The 24,318-nt window shown below is 59.3% G+C and overlaps 2 protein-coding genes across 3 annotated transcripts; both read right to left on the minus strand.

Moving 5' to 3' along the window:
* Positions 1 to 5,271: 5,271 nt before the first annotated feature.
* Positions 5,272 to 8,860, minus strand: TNFRSF13C (TNF receptor superfamily member 13C). The gene is made up of 3 exons (XM_070411222.1): positions 8,728 to 8,860; positions 8,173 to 8,484; positions 5,272 to 7,734 (listed from the first exon to the last, which is right to left on the minus strand). Exons 1-3 carry the CDS (start codon positions 8,858 to 8,860, stop codon positions 7,553 to 7,555), a joined length of 627 nt encoding a protein of 208 aa, XP_070267323.1. The 3' UTR covers positions 5,272 to 7,552.
* Positions 8,861 to 15,533: 6,673 nt separating this feature from the next.
* On the minus strand, positions 15,534 to 23,118 carry CENPM (centromere protein M). Of its 2 annotated transcripts, none has more exons than XM_070408008.1 (6): positions 23,006 to 23,118; positions 22,442 to 22,521; positions 19,383 to 19,475; positions 18,217 to 18,296; positions 16,918 to 17,009; positions 15,534 to 15,875 (listed from the first exon to the last, which is right to left on the minus strand). In XM_070408008.1, exons 1-6 carry the CDS (start codon positions 23,060 to 23,062, stop codon positions 15,735 to 15,737), a joined length of 543 nt encoding a protein of 180 aa, XP_070264109.1. In that variant the 5' UTR covers positions 23,063 to 23,118; the 3' UTR covers positions 15,534 to 15,734. The 2 variants fall into 2 exon arrangements, with proteins under 2 accessions (XP_070264109.1, XP_070264110.1); XM_070408009.1 differs by lacking the exon at positions 23,006 to 23,118 and adding an exon at positions 22,638 to 22,747.
* Positions 23,119 to 24,318: the final 1,200 nt, after the last annotated feature.

The raw sequence follows: 24,318 nt of genomic DNA on the forward strand, positions 1-24,318 counted from the left end.
CCAGGCACATATGTACACACGTGTGTCAGTGTGGATGCACCTGCGAAAACATGTTCTTTCCTCGCTGCTGAGCCCTCCCTCCGTGCCCAGCGGTGGCTCAGGGAAAGCCTTGCTGGCCCTCAATGTCCCCACTTTAGATGGGGGTGGCCCGTCTGCCCAGCCCTGGGCCAGGGGGTTAGGCGTTTCCTAGAGAGAAACCTGAGGCCCAGGGAGGGGAAGCGGCTGCTGTGAAGGCACAGACCCAGGGAGGGCCGGGGTCTGGCCTGGAACCTGCACAGCCTTCAGGCCAGTTCAGTAGGAGCAGAGGGAGAAGCTGGAGGCCCGCGGCCCGGCATGTTCCTGCACCCTGACCGCACACCCACACCTGACCCAACACCTGGCCCGTGCCCGAGGCACCCCGACTCCTGCGAGCCAACTCCTTCATTTTGGAGCCAGAATAACATCCATTGCAACTTCTGCTTGAATAGAGCCATGCGACCTGTCTAGGCCTCAATTTTCCCATCGGCAAGATGGGCTGCTGGCACCTCTTGGGCAGGGTTCAGGGAGAAGCCAGGGATGGGTGACTGAGAAGCATGCAGATACAGGCGGCCGGTGGGGCCCTCACCGCTGGGCTGGGCAGCTGGTGGCTGCCACGGAGGGGCCATCCGCAGTCGCAAAGCCTCGCTCCCGGTCGCTTTGCTTCCATTTCCTGGCTGGTGGGGGCGGGGGTTGCAGGCAGAGGCCCTGGGCTCGCTGCTCGGCAGATGGGTGCCAGGCTGGAGGGGGGTCCGGAGGGGAGGGCCCTGGGCTCCTTTGTCTCCCGGAGAGGCAGCTGGTGACTCAGGCTCCAGCTGCCTGTGGGAGGAGGGGGTGCTGGGCTCCCGAGGCCTGAGCGAGTGGGGATCGGATGGGGCACTGGGAGCTGGGGCTCAGCCTCCTGCCCCAATTCCCCAAGCGCCCGCTCCCCAGCTCCTCGCCTCCCCCCCCCCGCCCCCCCTCCCTGCGGGCTGCAGCCCTCACAGCTAATCCGTCTGCCTGGAGCACCCCGTTAGTCTCCCCTCAGGACCCTCCAAAGGCCGCAGTGAACGTGCAGGGCCGGAGCCGGCCGCCCTCAAGACCAAGGGCGGGAGTAGAGCCAGAGAGGACGGGGAGGCGGGGGGCACACGCGCGTCCATCGGGACAGCCCGCCCCGCCTGCAGGGTCCTGGGACACAACTGCGCGGTCAGCTCCGAGCCCAAAACTCGGGGAGACGTCCTGCGCCCGCGGAAACCCCTTGCCCCACAGTCCGGGCCATGCCCTGCGTCCGGGGCCCTTGGCGCGTGGGGAGAGGTCTGGAGACGGTCCGGTTGGCACGTTCCCGCGGCTCACGGGGTCCCTCCCTTTCCCTTGGGCCCCGCTCCGCCCCTTTCCTGCAAGTCGGGGAGGGGGGGGTCTCCGAGCCCCGCCTCCCTCTGACCCGCCCCCATCCGAGCCTCTAGCCCGGCCCTTCCCTTTGGGAACCGAGGCGGCTCCGCGCCTAGAGGTTGGCAGTCGGGGTGCGGCTTGGCTGATCGCTGGAACCGCGCGGGTAACTTTCGCCGGAACCTTCCCGGATCCGCCTGAACGTCGGGGCTGGACCCCAGATCCTCTGCAGCTCAAAGGAGTGGAGATGCTCCGAGACCCTTTGGGCGCTGGGCCCCGCGGCGTTGCCGCAGCCTCCGCACCTTCGAGTCCGGGCAGAGCTGGGGCTGCCTGGCTCCCCCACACTCTCCGCGTGACCCGGGCAGGACCGGGCGGCTGGGGAGGGGCGCAGATGGGAGAGAAGTCAGATTTCAGCTCTCAGTTTGGCCGGAGTCGCCCCCAGCAGAGCAAATAGGAGCTCATTCCGCGCAGAGGAATGCCAGAGGGGCCTGGGCCCCAGGAAAGCAAGGGCGAGGCACCAAGTGGTGGGCTGGAGGGGCACTCGGGTGCCCTGAGGGGGGCTGTCCCCGCGGGCCTGGGGCTCAGGCCTTGCTGCCCACCCCTCCAGCTGCTCCCCTGCTCCTGCTCCCTCGCTTCCAAACCTCAGCACACAGCCCCCCGGGGACAGAATCCAGCCGGAAAACTGCCTCAGGATTCAGGGCAGGCCTCCTACTCGTCAGCACTCCCTGGAGGCTGGCTTCGTCACCCCCTGTTTGGTTCACGCCCCGGCCCTGTGGGATCGCCCTGTGCTGTCCCTGCGCCCTGCCCTGTCTCCCATCAGACTGGGACCCAACGGCCAGGCCTGGGCTGACCTCCCAGCACCTCAGAGTGGCCCAGGCACAAGCAGGCGTGTGAGTGACGGGGTGGTAACTGCTGAGCCGGGAGCCCAGACCAGCTCTGAGAAACCCACTTCCCGGAGGGGAGGCTGGAGGCTGGGGGCGCTGGGCAGGGGCGCCTGTGCCCCGGGGGAGGGAGGAGGGGGAGGCACGCCTAGGTGGAGACCCTACTTGCCACATGACCTCTTTAATTTTGGGGGGGAAAATTTTTTTCATTGATTTCAGAGAGGGAGAGAAACATCAATGATGAGAGAGAATCACTGGTCGGCTGCCTCCTACACACCCCACACTGGGATCGAGCCCGCAACCCGGGCATATGGCCGGACTGGGAATCAACCGGGAATGGAACCGTGACCTCCTGGTTCGTAAGTCAACGCTCAGCCGCTGAGCCAGGCCTGCCCGACTAGACTAACCTCTTTCGTCTTGAACAGCTGGTGGCCCTCGGGCTCCATTTTGAAGATGGGGAGACAGGCCCAGAGAGCTGGCACCAGCTTCTACAGGCGAGTGCCTGGCAGGGCCATCCTGGCGGAGACAGAGGGAGGAAAGGGTCAGGTTCCTCCTCCGGCCGTGCCAGCTGGGCCCCCCGCCCCCACCCGGAGCCAGGCTGCAGCGCAGGAAGTGAAAGGCGCCTGCAGGAAGCCCAGGAGGAACCGAGACTTCAGCCGCCCCACCCCAGACCCTCCTTCAGGAGAAACTGGCCAGGCCAGGGGGGCTCGGGGGAGGGGGGCTGCCTCCCTCTGTCCCCACCCCAACAAGCAGCTCTTCCAGGCTCTTTGGACCCCTCTGACTGCAGGAGACCAGCTGGAGAGAGAAACCTCTGAGTAGAGATGAAAGAAGGAGTAGAACCTGGGTCAGTCCCTGACGTCGGCCCCTCACTGAGGGCACCTGTGTCCGTGGCCTTCTCGATGGAGCAGGGGCAGGGGCCCGAGCCTGGTCCAGCCCAGCTCCACCACTGCTCGTTGTATCTCGGGCCAGACCCCGTGACCTCTCCCGGCCTCTCTTTTTCTGTCAGCAAAACATGCCACCTAATCCCCGTTTGTGGACATGAATTGGTCCCGATGTGCAGAAAAGCAATTCAACCTACAGGAGCCTTTAAAAAGGTCAAGGCCGTGCCCACCCAGGGTGGCTCCGTGGTTGAGCATCAACCAATGAACCAAGAGATCATGGTTCGATTCCCGGTCAGGACACATGCCCAGGGTTCAGGCTCAATCCCCAGTAGGGGGCGTGCAGGAGGCAATCAATCTATGATTCTCTCATCATTGATGTTTCTCTCCCTCTCTCCCCATTCCTCTCTCTGAAATCAATAAAAACATTAAAAATAAATAGGAAAGTCGAGGCCTTTGGTTGCAACTCTTCTTCTGGGACACAGAGACTCAGGCAAAGATTTATGTACAAGAAGGTGCTACTGCTGAGCAGCCGGTTGGCTCAGGGTCCCAGGTTTGATTCCAGTCAAGGGCCCAGAGTACGCCAGAGGTTCAAGGCCTGCTCGCCATCCCTATGCGTACAGGCAAGGACACAGCAGTAAGTATTGCTGTGTTAAAGGCCCCTTTTGCCCTACGCATGCGTGGGGGCAGGGACTCAGCAGTAGCACACCTTTACGTAACCTGCTTATGTTAATGTGGCTCTGGTGGCACTAATTGGCACGAGGCCTCTTTAGTTTGAGCCTGTGTGTGTGTGTGTGCACGCGTGTATAAGGTGCCACGACAGTCAGTTGTGGCTGCTTTGCTCCTAATAAAGCATGTCCCACCTACCTATTGTCATTCGTGTGTTCTTCCAATTTCCTGCCCCCAGAGGGATCAAGTCCTGGCTGAGAACTTGTCCCCAACAGGCCTGTACCTCATTTGAAGGTTCCTGGTAGGGGCGTGTGTGGGAGGCAACCAATCTATGTGTCTCTCTCATATCAATGTTTCTCTCTCTCTCTGTCTCTTCCTCTCCCATCCACTCTCTAAGCCAGGGGTCCTCAAACTACGGCCCGTGGGCCACATGCAAATACAAATATTGTATTTGTTCCCGTTTTGTTTTTTTACTTCAAAATAAGATATGTGCAGTGTGCATAGGAATTTGTTCATAGTTTTTTTTTAAAACTATAGTCCGGCCCTCCAACGGTCTGAGGGACAGTGAACTGGCCCCTGTTTAAAAAGTTTGAGGACCCCTGCTCTAAAGAAATCAGTGGAAAAATATCCTCAGGTGAGGATTAACAAGACAAAAAAAGGTGCTCCTGCCTCAGTTACAATATACGGTAGTCTCCCCTTATCCGTGAGAGAATGGGTCCAAGACCCCCAGGGGATGCCTGAAACCACTGAGAGTACTGAACCCCAATTATACTATGTTTTTCCCTATACATCCATGCCTACGATAAATTTTAATTTGTAAATTAGGCACAGTAAGAGATTAGCACAATAACGAACAACATAGAACAATTATAACAATGCGCTGTAATAACAGTTATGTGACTGCAGCCACTCAGGGGGTCTTCGCAGTCTGAATGGGCTCAGTGCTTTCCGGCACAATACGTTGCCCCGGGTCAGAACCTGTGTTCTGTTCACCCCTCCCCCTCGCAAGTGTAATGTCTTTTCCATCCTGATTCAGCACTTACCACTCACGGTGGCTGCAGCCTTTGCCGTCTGAGGTGCAACAGCAACCAGCACGGATTTCCTTTTCCTCCTTCACAATTTCATGGGCAGAAGATTTGTTCTTACTGTAGATCTTAGCAACTTTAGCACAGTTTCTCTCTTTCCAAAGTAAGGAGGGAACTCTGACCTTTTCACTTAAAGGAAACACTTGTGGCTTCTGTCTGGCTTCTGTGGGTCGCCAGCATCACTACTCTGGTGTTTGGGGGCCACTGTTACGTAGAATAAGGGGGACTTGAACACCAGCACTTGAGGCCAAGATGGCGAAGTGACCCTGGGCAGGGAGCGTGGCCGGAGGGACGATTCCCGTCCCAGGCAGGTCGGAGCAGGCCAGCGCGAGAGCTCATCACGCCACTCACAACAGCGCGCAATTTAAAACGCACAAATTGTTTGTTTTTGGAATCTTCTGTTTAATATTCTTGGACCCTGGGTAACCAAAAAGTAAGACTGCGGACCACTGTGAAAACTGAAATGAACCAAATGCTCCAGTGGCCGACTTTCCAGCATTTGTAAGGTTTTCATCTTGTTTAGGACAAGACGAGCGGAAACTCACAGTCTGACAGTCAAGATATGAACTCGTGTGTTCAGGATGATGGCAATTACGTAGGAAATCCACTACTCGGCCTGTGCTGCTGGATTATGGGCCATTTTTCTGTAGCCTCCATCCTGGCTTGCTGTCTCAAACTTTCCGAAACAGCTACAAAATGCATGCCTTGATGTTTAAAATTAAAAACATCTGCTTGAAGCAAACACAACCCCCGCCCCCCTCCACCAGGTGCTATAATAAAGACCAAATGAGGTCACCTTCCAAGGCTCCTTAGAAAGCAATGCCGAGAACAGAGGGCCAGAGACTGAAGGCCCTGGGAGGTAGGAACCCTCTTGGGGGCTGGGGCGAGACTCACCCCTCCTTGCCCACCTCTCCCCGGGCCTCTGCTCCTGGTTCTTCCCTAATGAACTTCCCTTCTGTTATCTGCTGGATGACAATGATGGCAAGTCTTCTCCTTCTCTGGGTCTCAGTTTCCTCATCTGTAAAATGGTCGGGGGGCGGGGCGGGGCATGAGGATTCTCTAAGGTTCCAGTCCTTCTCCTCTGAGGGTCACGGGCCAAAGAGAACTTTGTATCCAGCCCCCACCCCCATTTTTCTGAAAAGGAAGCTGAGACCGGAGAGGAAGCTGCCTATTAGCCAGAGGTTCAGCCAGGACACAGTGGGGCCTGAGGTTTGCATGTCTAGGCCCCAGAGGCGTTTCAACCACTTGTTTCCCCTCCAGGGCCGGCTGGGGCTCTGGTGGAAAAGGTGGGTTGGGGGATGGGGTGGCCTGAATCAGCTGAGATGGAGGAGAGTGGGCGACTGGGGCCATGCAGGGCCTGCCCCTCACCCTGCTGCCTTCTGCGTGCCACCTGCCCTCACCCCAGCCACCTGGCTCCTTGAGATGCGTTGGGGGAGGGAGTGGCCAGGAAGAGACTTAGATGTGAGTGTCCAGGTCCTGGGGGTGGGGGAACGACCGGCTGCTGATCGTCTCCTGAGCTGGGCGAGGAGTCGGCTGAAGGACGGGTATTTGCCGGGCAATTCTGATGTCAAGTCAGGAAGAGGTGAGCCGACAGCATCAATACAGGGAACAGAGGTAGCCAAGGTCCTACAGGGGACAAAATGGTACCCAGACCCCCTCTCCTGACTCCCAGTCCAGTGCTCCTTCCGAGGACACGTCCCGGGGTGGAGTCCTGGGCAGAAGGGCTGAGCCTGGGCAGCAGGGCCGGCAGGGCAGGCTGAGTGAGTACGTGTGCTCCAGAGGTGGGAGCGATGGTCTCAGCCCCAGGCCCTGCGAAGCGGCACCACTGTCAGAGGAGCCAGTCCACTGGGATGGTGGGTGGCCCAGGGGCTGGCACAGACAGGCCAGGAGGCCCAGCACTGGGCCCAGGACTTGGGGAGGGCAGGCCATAGAGAGAAAAGGGCTTCAGAGACATCAGGTCCCGCTGGCTCAGGCCACAGGCCTATGAAGAAGCCTCCTGCAGGCTCTGGGCCCTGCCCTGGGTCCGGCTGAGTGAGCTCTGGAGGCAGCTGGGACCCAGGTGGTCTCTGGGGGCGACGCCCGACCGCTCACTGAGCCTCCAGCGAGAGTGTGCAGTCAGCCCCAGGGGCCGAGGCTCCAGTGTGAGCCTGGGCTTTGGGAGCTGGCCCTGGAGTGAATGGCATCACGGGTCCCAGCAGCCTGGTCCACGCTCAGGTCGACCCGGGTACAGGCCCCTGAGAGTCAGCACAATCCAGGCTATTCGTCAAGTCATCGTGTATTAAACCCCAAAGCAAACCCATCCGCTGGCGTCGGGTCCGCGCGGCAGCCGTGTGCCTGGGCTTAAAAGCAGGGCAGCTCTGAGAGTGAGTGTTAAATTCTAAACCAGCTACCAAGTTTGCATCCTCCCACGGGGTCCTTTTCCTAGACTCGCTCTGTGTGGCGGCAGCGTCCCAGCTCTGAGAGGGGCCTCCGCTCCAGGTGCCCCAGCCACTCAGTCACAGCCGCGAGGCTCCCAAGCACGGATGCGCGTCCCACACGGTGCGGTGCCGCTGGGCCCACAGTGTCTGCGGTTCTGCAGGCTTCGCCAGGAGCAGCCTGGTTCCCGGATAGGGGGCAGGTGGACGCCGGGATGAAGAGCCGAATTCAACCTCCAGTCCCGCTACTGCTGCTCAGGGCCGGCCGTCTTGGTGGTCACCAGCTCGGTGGAGCCCAGCTCCGTGGCTGGCACGGGGACGCTGTGGGCAGGGGGCGTGGCGGCTGGGTTTTCTCCGGGTGGAGGCCAGACGGGCGTGGTGGCATCAAGGGGCCCAGAAGAGAGGATGATGACGTTGTCCAGGACCTCTGGGGGGGGGGGGGGGCACGCAGGGTCAGGAATGGCCCCAGCCGGTCCTGGACCTTCCCACAGACCAGCCCTCCCGGGGAAGTGGATGAAGGCTCCCTGCGGGTGACAGGAACACTGGGCCCTCAGGACAGGAAGTGCTGAGCGCTGAGCGGGCAGCCAAGTGGGGGTGCTGACCGGGAGCGGGGGGAAGTATGGCAGCCAGGCTGCCCACCCAGAGGCCAGGACAGACCCTCTCGCTGGGCTCCCGCCTGTGACTTCCTCACGGGGGTCTGGGCCACAGCTGTTCCCCCCTGGGACTGGGCCTGTGACCCTCCGAGCAGCTCTTCCCCCTGTTGGTACCCCCCCCCCCAGCCCTGCCGACCCCCTAGCCCTCCCCCTCTCTCCCTCCCCCTCCTCTCCGGCTGGGCAGTGCCCTCGGCCCCTGACGCAGAACTCACCGTCCAACTCCGTGTCCGGGGCCTTGGGGGGCTCGGGGGGCGCAGGCCGGCGCAGCCGCCGCCAGCCCAGCGCGGCCACCAGCACCAGGGCCAGCGCCAGGCCCAGCAGCGCGGGGGCGCCCAGCAGCAGCGCGGGCAGCGGCAGCGCCTCGGCCCCGGCCCCCGCGCCCCCCGCCTCCTGCGGCTGCACCGCCGTCCCGGACGCCCCGCTGCTCGGCTCGGCCGCTAGAGGGGGGGCCGGGGAGGGGGGGAAGGGGACTGAGAGCGGGGAGGGGCGGGCAGGGAGGAGGCGGGGGTCGGAGGGAGGCGAGGCTGGACGGGGAGGGAGGGGGGACGGGAGGGAGAGGGGGCGCAGAGAGGGGGAGAGGGACGGTGAGGGCCACGCGTGCCGCTGGTCCCCCCCCAGGCCCCGGCCCGCGACGCCCAGCTCGTCGCCCCCCCTCCGTCCTGGGACGAGGGGTGCTGTGCCTGGGCTCCGGGTCCCCGGTCCCCCCCCGCCCCCGCCGTCCCCGAGGCCACCCGCGAGCAGAGCCGCCGTCGCGGGGTCGCTCCTACCCGGCCGGGGCTCCGGGGTGCGGAAGAGCCTGCAGGCCACGCAGCCGCGGACCAGCGGGTCGAAGCACTGGGTGTTCGCGCACTGCGTGGGCGCCGGCCCGCTGCGGCCCCGCCGGCTCCGCGCGCGCCCCATGCTGCCCGCCGCGCGCCCCGCTGGCACTGAGTCGCCTGGGCTGCCCGGAGGGAGGAAACGGGGGGCCGCCAATCACGCCCGGCCCCGCCCTCCCGCCTGCTGGGGTGGGACCACTCCAGCCCGGGCCCGGGGCCCTGCACCCCAGGCCGTGCTACCTGTGGTTCCTCCATTCAGGCACTCAACCGTCACCCCGGGTGGGGCCCACTGGCCCGGCCTCTGCGGGGACTGGGGCGAGGGCCCTGCAGCCAGTACACAGGCTCCCAAGGCCGCTGATGGCCACAGGCACTCTCCAGCGGCCGCTCCCCACCTGCCTCCTCCTCTGGGGAGCCCTCCTGCCTTTCCCAGGCAGAGCTGGCTCAGGTCATCAATCACCGCCCGGGGCCCACATGGGGACTTCCACGCTGTCCTGTGACGGGCACCAGTGCTGGTCACCACCACGGAGGGTGCAGGAGGGCTTAGTGGAGATGAAGAGGTGTTTGCTGGATGCAGGGGGGCTGCTTAGAGAAGCCTGATAGAGAAGGGGCCCCGGGTGCGCAAAGGCCTCAAGGCCCAAACGTGAAGGCCAGGGAGTAATCGGGAGGCCTGGCCGGGGGCCTGGCCGGGGTTCAGGAGCCCCCCTCGGGCCAGAGGCAGGGGAGCTACCAGGGCTTTGTGCAGGGAACTCACACATTGTGCTACAAGGAGCCTCGGCTGGAGCGGAGGGCACCGGGCGTCAGGGCAGCCAAGGGCCCAGCGAGAGCTCTGCCTCCAGACCCTAAGCAGGAGGGACGCTCAGATCAACAGATGGACAAGCAGACGGAGACCCAGGAGACCCCCCCCCCCCCCCGCAACTGCTTTTTCCCAGGACTGTGTGCGGGGCTGCTCACCTCGCTGTCTCACGGAGGTCCCTCAGGTCTGTCTTTTCCCGTGTTTGGGTTCCCCACCTTGTCTCTCACCCCTGTCTCTCAGACTGAGACACACACACATACACACACACACACACACACACACACACAGACACGTGCACCCCCCTCAGCATCCTTCACTTCTGCTGCCCCTCCGTGGGGCAGGGGCTGGCAGAGACCCTCAGCGTGGAGCTCAGCTTAGTGCTTCATGGGGAGCCACACCAGCCCCCTCAGCACCCAGGGCTGGGGGACCCAGAGGAAGGAGGAACTGTCCAGGGACGGGGAGGCAGCTTGGGGACAGGAGTGGTTCTCTAGCAGATACCGGGGGGGGGGGGGGGGGGGGGGGGGGGGGGGGGGCACTTTCCAGGCAGAGGGACTAGAGGGGCAAAGGCCTGGAGTGGTGCAGGGGGCGCTCTCGGGGGACAGGCCTGGCCGCTGCCTCAGGGGATGCGGGGGAGTGGGCAGGGAGGGAAGGGGCCTGAGGCTGCAGCCACAGGCGCCCAGGCAGGGAGGAGCCCCAGGAGGTGTCTGGGTGGAGGGACAGGTCCTCTGAGTTGTGCTTAGAAGGGACGGTGTCTCTGGCTGCCGTGGAGTTGGAGGCTGGACAGGTGAGGAGGCTGGCGCCACGGTCCAGGGGCCAGGAGCCATGTCCCCGTCCTTTAGGGGGAAGGAATGATGCTGTGGAGTAAAGGGAGCAAGACTGGCCCCGGGTTCTGTCTCGGGGGCCTCTAGGACTCACGCAGAACCCCAAGTGGGCCAGCCTTGAGGAGCCCTGGTCCACTGCCTCCCCAGCCCCTGACCACGGGCCAGCAACTCCGTGGCAGGAAGGTGTAGGTGGTGGAGCAGCTGCGAAGGAGAAGTGGGTGTGGGGTGGTGGGTGTGGGTGTGGGTGTGGGTGTGGGTGTGTGAGGAGGGGGTGGAGGAGCCAGGAGCCTGCACAGGAACCCAGGCAGGGAAACCCTCCTATAGGGCAGAGGAGTGGGGGTGAGGGGAGAATACTGGGCCCCCATCCCCACCCCCATCCCCCCTGGTGTCATTACCTGTCCCCCTCAGGCCTGCAGAGCCCTCACTTAACCCCATACCAGACCCTGGGGCAGGGCAGGCGGAGGCCGATCCTGGGAGAGGGTGGGCCAGGTCTGCGGTCACTCCTATGAGCCACCTCTGACTCCCAGGCAGAGAGCAGAGGAGGGGGTGGCCCTTAGGGGCCCCAAGCCCGAGCGGAGAGTTGGCCCGGGCAGCCCTGAGGGGGAAGCAGGGGCACTTATTGGACACCGATGTCTACTGGGTGCCTCCCTTTGCCCACACAGGGCAGGTGCCAAGGACAAAGGGGGCAACCCCAAAAGGCCTGTGGGACTCGTGTCAGTGGTGTGTGCCGGAGCCTGGCCCCGACCACCCCTCTCACTTGTGTCTCCTAAATGGGGAAGCGGGGTGGGGAGGAGGGGGGCTGGAGTCAGAACTTACAGCTCGGACGCTTCGCAGTTAAAAAGAGAAATTTCACTATCAGACCAAGGTGGTGGGTCGCCGGTCACCCTGCCACGGAGTCTTCTCCTTTTTGTAGCAATTAAGTTTGTTCATTGCTGCATTCGTCTTCAGCATCACTTGTTGATTGTGAGATGTGACCGAGAGAGGAGCTAAAGTTTCTAAAATTGATGTGGTTCTTGCAAATTTTCCTTGTTCTTTTAATAATTTTGACTTTAAATAACGAGGTCATCACCTCAATGGGTAGAAAACCAGGGACTTGGTTGCTGAAAAGCCCTTCACACCGAGTCTGTCTCATAGTTTTCTCGAGTTTTCATTCGAGGATGAAGTTTTGTGTGTGTGTGTGAACTTTTTTAAAAGGATGATCCATTTGGGGTCCGTCAGGGAGAAGGGAGCCTCCCTTGGTCTTTGTCCCCAAACTCCCCTCAAAGCGCCCTCCCAGGCCTCTGACCCGGCGCTATAACGAGGTCCATCTTTCCAGGTGGGAAATGGGGCTCCGAGGCAGCGGGATGACCCAGCACCTCGGAGGGGCGCCCGGCTGGGGTCTGTGTTCAGCCGACTGTGAAGCGTGGCCTGCGCCCTTCATGCCTCGGGGACAGGGTGAGGAAGTGAGGAAACGCAGGGCTGTTGGACAAGCTCGGTGTTATGGGGGGGCAGTCCCTCAGGGCAGAGAGGCCCAGCCCCCCAGGTCTGGATATGAAAGTGCCGAGGCCCGGATACACTGTGTACTTGGCTAAAAATAAGTTTTGTATGTAATTCTGTGAGTAATACCTGAACACATTCTCATGGAAAAACCCTCCAACAGCACGGAGCCTGAGTAAGAAAGGGCATTCCCCCGAGCCCCCCCACCTCTCCCCTAGCCCCCTGCGCCCCCGTGGGAGCCTCTTCTCACGCCAAGGCCTTTCAGCCCAGCCTGGTGTTGTGCGTGTAAACTCCCGGGCCCCTGCAGGCTCTGACCCCGCGCCGGCACCTCCACTCACTTCCCAAATACTCACTGAGACCTACTACGCTCAGGCGCTGCTCCAGGTTCCGGGGACAGAGCAGGGAACCACAGAGACAAAACCCAAACAGCAAAGCCCTTTAGTCGGTGAGAAGAACCTGGGAGAAAAGTTCAGGAGGGGCCCTAACCGGTTTGGCTCAGTGGATAGAGCGTCGGCCTGCGGACTGAAAGGTCCCAGATTCTATTCCGGTCAAGGGCATGTACCTTGGTTGTGGGCACATCCCCAGTAGGAGGTGTGCAGGAGGCAGCTGATCGATGTGTCTCTCTCATCTCTATCTCTCTCCCTTCCTCTCTGTAAAAAATCAATAAAATATATTAAAAAAAAAAAAAAGTTCAGGAGGGAAGAGGTGCCAGGGAGTCAGGGAGGGCCTGGCGAGACCGTGGAACAGAAATGACGGTGACCCTGAGGATACCTGGGGAGGAGTGGCGAGGCCGGGGGTCACAGAGTTGACAGGAGAATGGAACCGCCCTCCACTGGCCTGGCCTGTGCCCGCACCCCTGTGGGGAGGCGGCATTAGATTCTACTTTACAAAGAGGAAAGCAAGCTCAGAAGGATAAGGGATGAGCCAGGCAGCCCCGGGGCCCTGAACTCTCCCAGCACCCCTCACCCCACAGTCTGTGGGGTCCTCTCCCTCCCAGCAGAGGACGGCCCTGGAGGGGCCTGTGGCTGAGCATAGTAGAGGGGAGCCAAGTGCTGGGGACCCCTCTGGCCTTGGCTTTGCAGGGTCATCATCAGTCAACCCCCCCCCGCCCCCAAGCGTTTGGCTTTAGCCCCAAGGAAGGCTGCCTCCCATCAGGTCGGGGGCACTGGGGACTGCCCATCCACTGTCCCTCCCAGAGCCGGTCCTCAGAGGCCCCCGGTCCATAGGGTCACACTCGGGAGGGACTCAGATTTGGGGTGTGCAGGGCCTCTCCTCCCCCACCCCCTGGGTCTGCAAGTGTCTGAACAAAGTCCTTTCACAGTGACTCACTGCCTGCCCGCTAGGGCCCCAGGGGAGGCTGAGGGAAGGGGGTGATGCCAGTGGGCACCGTGGACAGGGTCCCTTGGTACCGGAGTCCTGTCAGGTGGGCCTGGCCCAGCACAGGCTGTGGGGGTGGGGTGAATGTCGGTGGGGCTTCAGCTCTGAACCCCCAGCTCCCCTCGCCCACCACAGCCCCGGGCACAACCAGCCAACCCTCAGGCCACTGTCTGCGGACAGACACGGGACAGCGCGGGGCAGGGGGGGGGGTAGGGGGGCAGGTGTCAGCCTCGGGTTTCCTGAGCCTCACGAGAACCTCGAGGCTCTGGGGTTCAGGGACAGGAAGTGGCTGCACCAGGTGACACTGCAGGTCGGCCAGACCCCGAGTGAGATGAAGGCCAGGCCTTTCCCACTGCATCACCTCCCCTGCGGCGCCGCCTTCCCTCCTCTGCCCAAGGCCGGGGAGACAGTGCCCCCTCCTCACCAGGAGGCCCTGCAGCCTTGGCAGGTGGAAGTGCTGCCAGCGGGGCCAGCGGGCCCGGAATCCTTGGGCCTGGGCCGCTCCTAAACAGACGTGAGTCCTGGGACAGGCTGGGGGCTGCCCACAGCCAGGTGGCCCAGGTGACAAAAGAACTGTGACCTGCAGGAGGGGCTCAGCGCCACGGGAGGCGAGTTGGCTGCTGGGTCCCAGCCCCGCAGGCTCGTAGGCGCTGGCAGCAGGCACAGCATCATGTGCCCCCAGCACCTGGCCGGCTTCCAGGTCCTCAGCTGAGATGCCACTCCTCTCGTTAAAGGGCACCAGGTGGCAAAGAAAACATGGCCCGGGACTGGCGAGGGAAGTGCCCGCGCTGGCTGGGGGAGGGGGAGGCGGGAGCTCCCCTGGTCTCCACCCGCCTGGCTGTACTGGCACGGGCTCCTTCCCCGCTCGCCTCTCCTGCAGTCCTGTCCTGAGGGCAGACCCTCACACGACCCCCACACAGGGGAGCAACGGTTAGACTGGCCCGCCCCCCATGCCCGCCTTCCCAGGCACAGGCCCACGTCTCCGCTTCTGTGTTCCAGTTCAGGGCCTGCCGAGCAGACGCCCAGGCCTTTGTTCACCAGTTAGACAAGTAAGAAAGCAACTGGAGCCAGGGGGTGTGGCTCAGTGGCTGACCTTCGACCTGTGAACCAGGAGGTCACGGTCAGGGCACATGGGGGTGGCGGGCTCGATCCCCAGTGTGGGGCGTGCAGGAAGCATCTGATAGAGAGATGATTCTCTCTCGTCATTGATGCTTCTATCTCCCCTTCCCTTCCTCTCTGAAATCAACACAAATATATTAAAAACTATTAAAAATATATTAAAAAGAAAACTGGAGGAAAAGCAGAGGGCTGCGGCCAAGGCAGCGGACACCCTCTGATCACACGTCTCGGTTTCGCTGTGAAATGGGGAAACAGCGAGCTCGCAGGCCTGCTGGGAGGAGACGGGTGCCTGAGAAGAGCTCCGCGGAGCGTGACGTGCCTGCCGACGTTCGGGACAGCGGGGCCTCGGCCGGAAGTCTCCGCAGCTGAGGTGCTCGGCGGGGCAGAAGGCTGCCTCAGACACAGGCAGGTGTGTGTGCAACCTGAGCGCTGGGCTGGTTCTGGAAGAAAGCCACGGCGAGGGGCAGGCAGGCCCCACCCTCATAAGCTCCAGGTTGGCCCCTCAGTGAAGACCACGCGCGCTGGCTGGGATGCTGATGTCAGAGCAGAGGCCCTGCGGTGCTGGCCCTGCCCCGGCATCAAGCAGGAACCGTCCTGACGCCGGAGGATGGAGGGCAGGTCCTGGCGCAGGAGGGTGGGGGTGTGGAGGTGCTGTCACGCTCCAAGGAGCCTCGACCTGCTCTCCCAGCAGACCTCCCCCTCAGCCCCCCAGGCTCCTGTGGGCTGACAGGGTTTCTGACTCCAGTCCCCGCACGTCCCCAGGTTCTACTCGGACCCCAGGGAGAAGGCGGGCAGTGGGCACGCACAGCCTCTCGCTGCCAACCCAGACCCAGCTCCTCACTCCCCGCGTGCCCTGAGGAATCCCATGTGCAGTCCTGGGTTTGCATCAGGGTGTGAACTTAGCTCTGGGTGAATTCAAACACTAGTCACCATTCATCGCGCTTCCCTGGGCCCGTGCGAGGCATTAACAGTTTATCATCCGCACACAAGCAAGCACAGGGCACACCAGCTCGGGCCCTTCACCGCTGTCATTTCATTCAGTCCTCACCCGGGGAAACTGAGGCTCCAAGGACAGCAAGGCCCGTTGTGGGGTCAGGCCAGGGTCCCTCCCACCCTGCGCGTGAGCGTTCTGAGTCAGTTCATCTGCAAATCAAAGCGGTGGATTAGACCAATGAATTTCTAGCTGTTTTTAGTCACAGACTCTTTGTTCAAATGAAGTCTTGAGTGGAAATGGACCGAGTCCGATGGGTAGAGACAGGCTCCGCTGGGGAGGGCGTGGGCGGTGGGCTGCTCCGCCCGTGGGGCTCCCCTCAGCCCTCCGGCGGGAGCACAGAGTTAGGGTCCTGTGGGGAAGTGACCCCTGGCCCAGGCCCTCACAGGTCCTCCAGGCAGGGGTTCTCTGAGCTCCTCATCAGGGACAGCAGGTTCAGGGCCGAGACGCCGGGCACGTGGCCAGCGCAGATCTGCAGCATGCGGACCAGGCGCTGCGCCATGGTGACTCGAAAGCCTTCCACCTACGGGGAGAGCGGAGAGCAGGGTCAGAGCGGCCACACAGGCTGCCTGAAGGGGCTGGGTCGGAGATGTGGGGACAGCTCAGTGCACCATGGCCCATCACGGCCATGACCCTGTCCACAGCCATGACCCTGTCCACAGCCATGACCCTATCCATAGCCATGACCCTGTCCATAGCCATGACCCTGTCCACGGCCATGACCCTGTCCATAGCCATGACCCTGTCGATGGCCATGACCCTGTCCACAGCACACCTCTCCAAGCAGCTTCCACCATCTCAGCTTCTGAGTCCCTCCAGCACCCTCCGGGGACCCCAGAGATGACGAGCCCGTCTCTGTGCATGTACAACGTGTCGGTCCAGCTCACTACATTCTGAGAGGAGGGCCAATGCCTGACTCATCTGTGCTCTCAGGGACCAGCACAGGGCCCTCTGGGCCGGGCCAGAACATCATTTCACTGGGCGCATCCCACGCCTCGCTGAGTGGGCTTCCTCATGTGTAAAATGGGGCGATAATTCTTGGCACGCAAAGGCCTCAAAGTACAGTGAGGCCCAAACTTGATTATGCAGAGGCGTGTGCCCCGAAAGCCCACACGGGTGGGAGGGGTGCAGACTGTCCGCACTGGGGCTCCCTCCGAGGGAAGCCAGGTCTGTGTTCTCAGCGGTCTGCGGCTGGAACAGCCAGCAGGCCACAGACCTTCTCTCGGTTCTCAAGCGCAGGGTAGCCCAGGGCTGGCGTGGCCTGCCACCTACTGGCCACACACAGAACGGCACCACCTGCCATTTCCTTTGGCAACAGTCACAGATTCTGCTAAAACTCACGACGGCTCCTGCCTACCCCCGTGATGCTCAATTTCACGTAGAGGTTTGTAAAGTAAAATACGTAATTTTTTCTTGCCCAAGTCCACAGATCCCCTGAGTTCTACTCTCAGATCAGAGGGGGTCCACGGGCTCCAGAAGAACCCCTGATGCCCGATACTCAGGGATCCTCCAAGCAGCCCCTCGAGTGCCGACTGCCCGTTCTCTGCGCCGGGACCAGGCCTCACCTCCAGGTCACAGAAGAGCAGGGGGCTCCGGTAGGCTCGGGCCAGCTTCAGCACGCTGTTCCGGTGGACGCTGCAGTGGCTGTCCCGCCCGGCTGCAAAGAAGCCCAGAGTGCTACGCTGTGAGTGCCGCCTGCCGGCGGCCACCGAGGAGGCCTGGGCAAAGCAGCCCACTGCCCCATCCCTGGGCCCCAGTCTCTGACTGGTCAGGGGTGACAATCCTGCCACCTTCTCCTCAGGGCGGTCAAGATCATCAAGTTAGCAGACCAGGCGGAAAGGGCTCTGAAACATGGTTTCCTCATCTATAAAGTGAGGATGGTAGCAGCCCCACCAAGTTACTATAGAGACTCGGTGAATCGATACATGAGTGACCTGGCACTCATTTATTCACCAATGCTTTTTATTTTCATTAAAAAAATTTTTTTAATTGAGTTTTTTAGAGAGGGGGGAAGGAACAGGGAGAGAGAAAGAGAAACATTGATGTGAAAGCGAAACATCCATTGGCTGCCTCCTGCACACCCCCTACTGGGGACCGAGCTCACACCTGGACATGTGCCCCGACCAGGAATGGAACCTGGTGCAGGGGATGACGGCAACCAACTGAGCCACACTGGCTGTGCCAGGCCCTCCCCCAAAGGGGCTCACAGTTCAGCTCAGACACACCATCCGTGCGGGATGGGGGCCCTCAGGGCCCAGACTGCAGGCTGGTCAGGGAGGCCTTCCCCAGGACGCGGAAGAGGGGTTAGCGAGACAGACAGGAAGCGTCTCTGAGAGAAGCGGCCTGGCTCAGGACTGAGTATCTAGGTCTGAATCTCAGCTCCACCACTCTCTAGCTATGGGGCCCTGGGCAGGTTACGACCTCTGACCAGTCTCCTCAGCTACGAAGGAGAGAGGATACCCGCCTCGAAGGGTTGCTTGTGACGATTAGTGACACAGAAACACGCTCAGAGCGTGCTGGGGCGGTGGGTGCTCAGTGAAGGTTAACGGACACTGTCCCACAGTTAGTAACAGCCTCGGAGACAGCAGGACGTGCTCAGAGAGCCACCGGTGAACCAGAGCGGAGGGTGCTAGGAGGTGAGGCGGGCGGGAAGGCAGAGGCCACGCTGCCGAACACGCGGCGCCCTGACAGGGGTTTGGGTTTTACTCTAAAACCACTCGGCAGCTCCAAGCAATGACCTCAGCAGAACCCGCTCCGCGGAGTGACCTGCTCAGATGTGCTCTTAGAACGACCGACAGCAGGTCCGATGCCAAGGCCCGGTCCTTCCCATCAGCCCGGCGCCTCAGCAGGGAGGGTGCACTTACCGCCTGTGACCAGGAAGCCCACCTTCCCCAGGAAGAAGGTGGCGTCCACATGGCGCAGGGACTCCTCCACGTTCTGCAGGCTGGGAGGCCAGGCCCGAGCGAGAAAACAAACCTTACAACAGAGAAGGCAGTGCCCTCCTCACCCCGCCCCCCGCCTCTCATCCCATCCCAGAGTGGCCAGAGACTGAGGGGTGACAGGACTCTGCCCAGAGTATTGCAATACTTTGTCCTTTCATTGTTTCAAACTACTTTTAATTACACCTCAGTCTGCTGTCTCCCAGGAGGGAGAGGACAGACCTTCCTCTGCGCTCCACAGGCCGGCTGCAGTCCTGTCCTCAGGGTTGCCAGTTCCACAGGGGGGCCGGGCCGGGCCACTCCTGCTGCCACTGCCATGGCCCCATAACTAGACTGGGCTCCTGACCTCGCACAGGCCTTAAAAATCTTTCTTCTAAACACACTATTGGTTTTACATGAACTCTTCACCTGGAACACGGTGCTCACTCCCATCTTTACCTGGCTAAGGCCGTCCCATCTGTCAGGTGTCACCTCCACCAGAAAGTCTACCCTGACCAAGTCCTGAGCGTCAGAGGTCTGGTGTGGGCACTCACAAGCTTTCGAAAGCCCCGCCTCCTCCTGCAATGGACTAGGAGCACACTGAGGTCAGGGATCTGTTCCCTTCATCTCTGTGCCCGCTGTCAGGGACAGAGTAGACCTCAGAGCGCATTAGCTAAATGGCAGGTGACACTGCTAGGATTTATCAGTGTCTTTCAAACATCTTGCACTGGCCACGGCTCCCCCTCCTCACCATCTAGGTCAGTGATGGCGAACCTTTTGAGCTCGGCGTGTCAGCATTTTGAAAAACCCTAACTTAACTCTGGTGCCGTGTCACATATAAAAATTTTTTGATCTTTGCAACCATAGTAAAACAAAGATTTATATTTTTGATATTTATTTTATATATTTAAATTCCATTTAACAAAGAAAAATCAACCAGAAAAATGAGTTTGCGTGTCACCTCTGACACGCGTGTCATAGGTTCGCCATCACTGGGCTAGGTTAACCCCAGGCAGCCTCCCTGCCTCCTCTCCTTCCCATCATGTGACGTCACTGTCCCTAAGCCAGGGAGGGCCACCTGAGCCCCAACAGCCCCATCGTCTGGCTCTCACCTGTATTTGCTGTGAAGGTTGACCACGAACACAATCAGGTCAATTCGGGGGCGACTCACATCGGAGGGCAGAGGGAGGGAATGTGCCAAGTGGCTGGAAAACAAGAAACTGCAGGACTAAAGATCCCTGCGCCCACATTCCCGTGACCAGCACATGCAGTCAGAGGCGCCTCACCTCTTCACCTGAGGCCCTCCTGGGCAAGACTCCTCTGGCGAGCAGAGGGGCGGGGCAGGGCAGGGCTGGTCCCACCCAGATGGCTTTCTTCCGACTCCTCTGCCAGAAAGGAGTTCTGTGTAGTAGCCGCCTCGGTAAGAGGGAGCTTTGGGTAGAAGATGGCATGGGGCTAGCAAGCTACACTGCACGCCAGGGAGGGGGGCCAGGCTCCGAGGCGGGTGCTGAACTGTACAGATTAGGGGCTGGGACTGAACTCCGTTGGAGTGTGACAGAAGCGGGTTCAAATCTCAGTTCTGCAAATGACCAGCTGTGTGACCTTGGATAAATCACCTCATCGTTCTCCTGGACTTGGTCCCTGGCGGTCAGATACCCACCTGAAGGTTTTTCTGGAACCCTCGATTTCTGCCCATTTCCATGTATTCCTATTACCCAGCTCCTCCCATCGCCTACCTTATAATTCAGAAAACATCAAAAAGGACTGCCCAGCTGGTCTGGCTCAGTGGTCACCTGAACCAGGAAGTCACAGTTCAATTTCTGGTCAGGGCACACACCTGGGTTGTGGGCTTGACCCCCAGTAGGGGACATGTAGGAGGCAGCCAATTGATGATTCTCTCTCATCATTGATATTTCTCTCTCTCTCCCTCTCCTTTCCTCACTGAAATCAATAAAAATGTATTTAAAAAACAAACAAAAACACCACAAAGTCCAGTTACCTAGAAATTACCATTAGTGAACTTTAGAGCATTTTTCTAAACATCTCTTCATGTACACAACATTCAGACACTAGAATAGATATAATCTAAAAATAGGATAATAGTATTAATTTAATTTGCATTTAATGAAAGCAAAATAACTAAAGCAGAACTGAAAAAAATACATGAACTTAGATGTTATTTTTTAATCACAAAGGTTGTTTCCTGAAAGAACTGAATTAAGAAAAAAATTAATAACTTGTTATCATTTGAAACTATATGTTTCAATTTTATCTATATTGGCTTGAGTCTCCATTATGAGACATGAGAGCTATTAGTATATATGTTTACATTTTGCTCTAGCTATAACCTTGGACCTAGGCTGACCAAGCGGCCACTCTGGAACCCTGCCGGTCGCCATGGGAGAGACAAAGCCTTCTGAGGAGGGTCTCACTGTCAACTAAATAGCTCACCAATAAAGAGACGATCAATTTTTCTGCTCTTAACTCATTGGCCAGAACTAGTCACATGGCTCCACACAACCACAAAAGGTCAAAAAGTGCAATTCCGAAACCTGCCAGAGGCTCCAAATGCAGAAGCTGGAAATATCTGGCAACGGAACGGATGATCACGTGGGTGATTGCCTTTCCTGCGAAAAGTCTGAAGAGTCATTTACCCTTGAAGTTCAACAGTTTAACTTGACGCAAATGCTGTGTCTGTTTTTCCTGGAATAAGATATATATATTCCCTTTTTAAAAATTCTTTTTTGTTATATTCCCTTTTTAATGGAAAAATTAAACTCTTCACTCATTTCAGGGGAGTTTTCTTCTATTACATCTTGGAACAATTCTGCTGTGGTTTTCTCAAATCTTTCCTCTTTGTAGGCAATGAAGTGCTCAACCGCACCTATTCTGATCCTTGCTGTTCCTATTCGTTAGATCCCGTATGGCATTATTTTTGGCCCCTTTTTGCCCTTAGCTCAGCAACCTCCCTTTTCCTCTCATTCTGTTGTTTTATTATTTGGTCTTTGAATGACTCTTAAAAAACTCAGGTTCTTATTAAATTTCCCAATCCACAAAATACTCAAAAAGGAGCTTTCTTCTTTTTCCAGAGTGGGTTCTTCATCAGATTTCTGCATGTCAGGTGAATCCTTACCCTTTTTGGCAAGGGTTTCCGTGACACTTCTTCTTTTTTTAAAAAATATATTTTTATTGATTTCAGAGAGGAAAGGAGAGGGAGAGAGAGAAACATCAATGATGAGAGAGAATCATTGATTGGCTGCCTCCTGCACACCCCCCCCAATGGGGATGGAGCCCGCAACCCTGGCATGTGCCCTTGACCGGAATCGAACCCGGGACCCTTCAGTCTGCAGGCCGACGCTCTATCCACTGAGCCAAACCGGCTAGGGCTCCATGACACTCCTTTCCATCTTGCTCAATGCAGGCAATGTTGTCCACATTTTCCATTTACCCCGATGCCAATGAAATGAATTCTTCTTAAAAATCCTTTCCTATTTCTAAGCTATGGCTTTGGGATTGTTGGTTGTGTTCAGAGACTGGTAAGATGGGTAAAGCACAGATATTTAGAAGAAAAAGATGATGTTCCCTCATCGGAGATCATTAAAGTGCGGTAGCACGTTTGTTCTACCTCGCAAGGGCCATCTCCAGTTCCCATGGAGGAAATGCCTTCAGATCTGGGTCATTCCCCTTCAGCATGGACCTGGAGCTTACCTTCCCATCAGGGCAAACGACACCCACAGACCTAGTCGCTTGACCCCCTCAGCAGCTGTTTCTACTTCCCATCAGTGAGAAGAAGGAAAACAAAGCATACTTCCTTGGTCACTTTTTCTCCAGATTTGGAGGGCACATCTACACTGCTCAGGACATTAGGAGTCACCAGAGGACGAAAGTCAGTCCCTGCCCTCAAGGGACTGGCCTTGGGGTCCAGGGCCTGGTAGACTGGACACAAGGAAACGAACAGTGACAAGGAAATGTGATGGAGGATACCTTAGACCCGGCTCTACCTGAGGCCGGCAGGGTCGGCGAGGCTGACCGCGCAGTTGGGGATGGTGAAGGGGCTGGCCCACCGGCTCCACCTGGGCCCGCCCCCCCCCCCCCCCCCCCCGGCCCGGGCCCGAGTTCAGGCCCCAGCCGAGCGATCGGAGCCCCCACCCCCCCAGCCTCGGCTACTTACACCCGAAGCGTGGAGGCGCAGTCCTCCTTGAGCATCGAGTCGGCCAGCGGCTGCAGAAGAGCATCCTCCTTGCCCACCAGCTGCCCAGAGAGAGAAGGCGGCCGCTGTCCCTCTGCAGAACATGGGGATCCGGGCACCGACCGAAGGCCGCCACGACCCCCAGGATTCTGGCTCCTGCGCACAGGGCGCCGTTTACCGAGAGAAGACTCCACCGGGCACGGGTTGAACGCCCCCGGTCCTTTCCGCTCAGGACTAGCTACTTCCCGACCCTCCCGCTGACCGCCCGGCCGCTCCGGGAGGCCAGACTCAGACTCAGACACAGCAAGTCTCTGCTCGGCTCGACCAACCAGAAACCGGGAAGAAAGCCCGCCGCGCACCTATTGGTGGGGGCGTCCTTCCGCCTCAGAGAGCGGCTGTTCCGATTGGGTCAGAATGTGGCTGTCCCGCCCACCATCTCTTCCGGAACAGCGCGCGCCCGCCCCCTGAGGAGCGCCGAGAACGGGGCAGCGGGAGCACAACCCGGTAGGGGAGCCCCGCGGGGGAAGCGCGGCTGCGGACGCCTACCAAGATGGTGGCCGCGTTCAGGCCCGGCAGCTGGTCCTGCGGCCGCAACACCGACATCCCAGTCGCTGGCCGAACCGCCGCTCAAGTCGTGCGCGCCTTCCTTTCAAACCCCGCTGTGGCCCCGCCCTAGTGCTCCCCGAGGGGCACGTGACCCTCCGTGGGCGGGGTTACCCGTCGCCGAGCCCTTTAAAGGAACCGCCGCCTCCTTTTCTGAGGGTGTTCCAGCCCTGGCCCCCACTCCGAAGGTGCAGTCCATGTTGCAGGCCTCCTGTTTCACGCCTCGGAGAAAGAAGGTGTGCAGTGATGCAGTCGTTCATTTATGCTCATTCACCAGCCTCGCAGCTGCTCAGAACAAAACCTTGGGGTCATTCTGGGCTCAACCCCAAACCGGTCCCTAAGCAAGCCCGCGGATTCTGATCTTCAAATGGACCCAGAAGGTGACCACGTCTCACCGCCTCGCCTACTACCTCCACCACCACCAGGACAAGCCACTGCCATCGCCTACTGGGACCTCTAACAGCCCTCTCTCGGGCTCCCTGTGTTCAGCCTGGTCCCCAGGGCTCCAGGCTGTTCTTCACACAGCAATCGGAGTCAGAAATCAGAATGGGCCGCATCGCATCTCTGATCAAAACCCACCAGACCTTCCCATCTCACAGTACTTCACGTGGCGTTGAGGCTCTGCGTGCTCTGGCCCCCGACCTCATCTCCCTGACCTCATCCTCGGCTCCTCTGTCTGACATCCCCTCCAGCCACCGGGGCCACTAGGCTGTTTCTCAAATATTCAGGGTACCCTCCTACCGCAGGACCTCTGCCCCTGTGGTCCCCTCTGGCTAAAATGCTCTTCTCTCAGGTAGTCACCTTGCGTGTTTCCTCACTGAGTCATGTTTCCGCTGCAGTGTCACTTTGTCAGAGGGGGCCTTTCTTAATTACCTCTCCTCTCTCTAATAGCAAGTCCCACGCCCTGGCCGGGTAGCTGAGTTGGTTAGAGCATCTTCTGAATAAGCCAAGGTTGTGGGTTCGATCCCTGGTCAGGGCACATACAAGAGTCAACCAATGAATGCCTAAATAAGTGGAACAACACATTTCTCACTCGCTCACTCTCTCTTCCTTTCTCTCTCTAAAATCAATTAGAACTAAATAAACAAAATAGCAAGCAAGTCCCTCCAGACTCCCTATGTACCCTTTTCTGCTCTATTTTCTCAATAGCTCTAATCTCCACTTAATACATCATCAAAAGCTGTGCAGCCTCTGGGATTTTACCATACTTACAAGCTAATAAACTGTGCACTATGGTTTGGTAACAGCCTAACCAT

The sequence above is a fragment of the Myotis yumanensis genome, unplaced genomic scaffold (genome assembly GCF_028538775.1).
Source record: "Myotis yumanensis isolate MYYU_CA2020_CCGP unplaced genomic scaffold, mMyoYum1.0.hap1 SCAF_3, whole genome shotgun sequence".
Classification (NCBI taxonomy): Eukaryota; Metazoa; Chordata; class Mammalia; order Chiroptera; family Vespertilionidae; genus Myotis; species Myotis yumanensis.

What these genes read in the sequence shown, in the direction of transcription:
- TNFRSF13C (XM_070411222.1), bottom strand. Translation starts at nt 8,860, where the DNA reads ATGGGGCGCGCGCGGAGCCGGCGGGGCCGCAGCGGGCCGGCGCCCACG. An exon ending in CACCCCGGAGCCCCGGCCGG is followed by an intron (nt 8,485 to 8,727) that starts GTAGGAGCGACC and finishes CTCCCCGTCCAG; the next exon opens with CCTCGCCTCCCTCCGACCCC. An exon ending in CCCGGACACGGAGTTGGACG is followed by an intron (nt 7,735 to 8,172) that starts GTGAGTTCTGCG and finishes CCCCCCCCCCAG; the next exon opens with AGGTCCTGGACAACGTCATC.
- CENPM (XM_070408008.1), bottom strand. Translation starts at nt 23,062, where the DNA reads ATGTCGGTGTTGCGGCCGCAGGACCAGCTGCCGGGCCTGAACGCGGCC. An exon ending in TGAACGCGGCCACCATCTTG is followed by an intron (nt 22,522 to 23,005) that starts GTAGGCGTCCGC and finishes CTCTCTGGGCAG; the next exon opens with CTGGTGGGCAAGGAGGATGC. An exon ending in GGGCTTCCTGGTCACAGGCG is followed by an intron (nt 17,010 to 18,216) that starts GTAAGTGCACCC and finishes GCTTCTTTGCAG; the next exon opens with CCGGGCGGGACAGCCACTGC.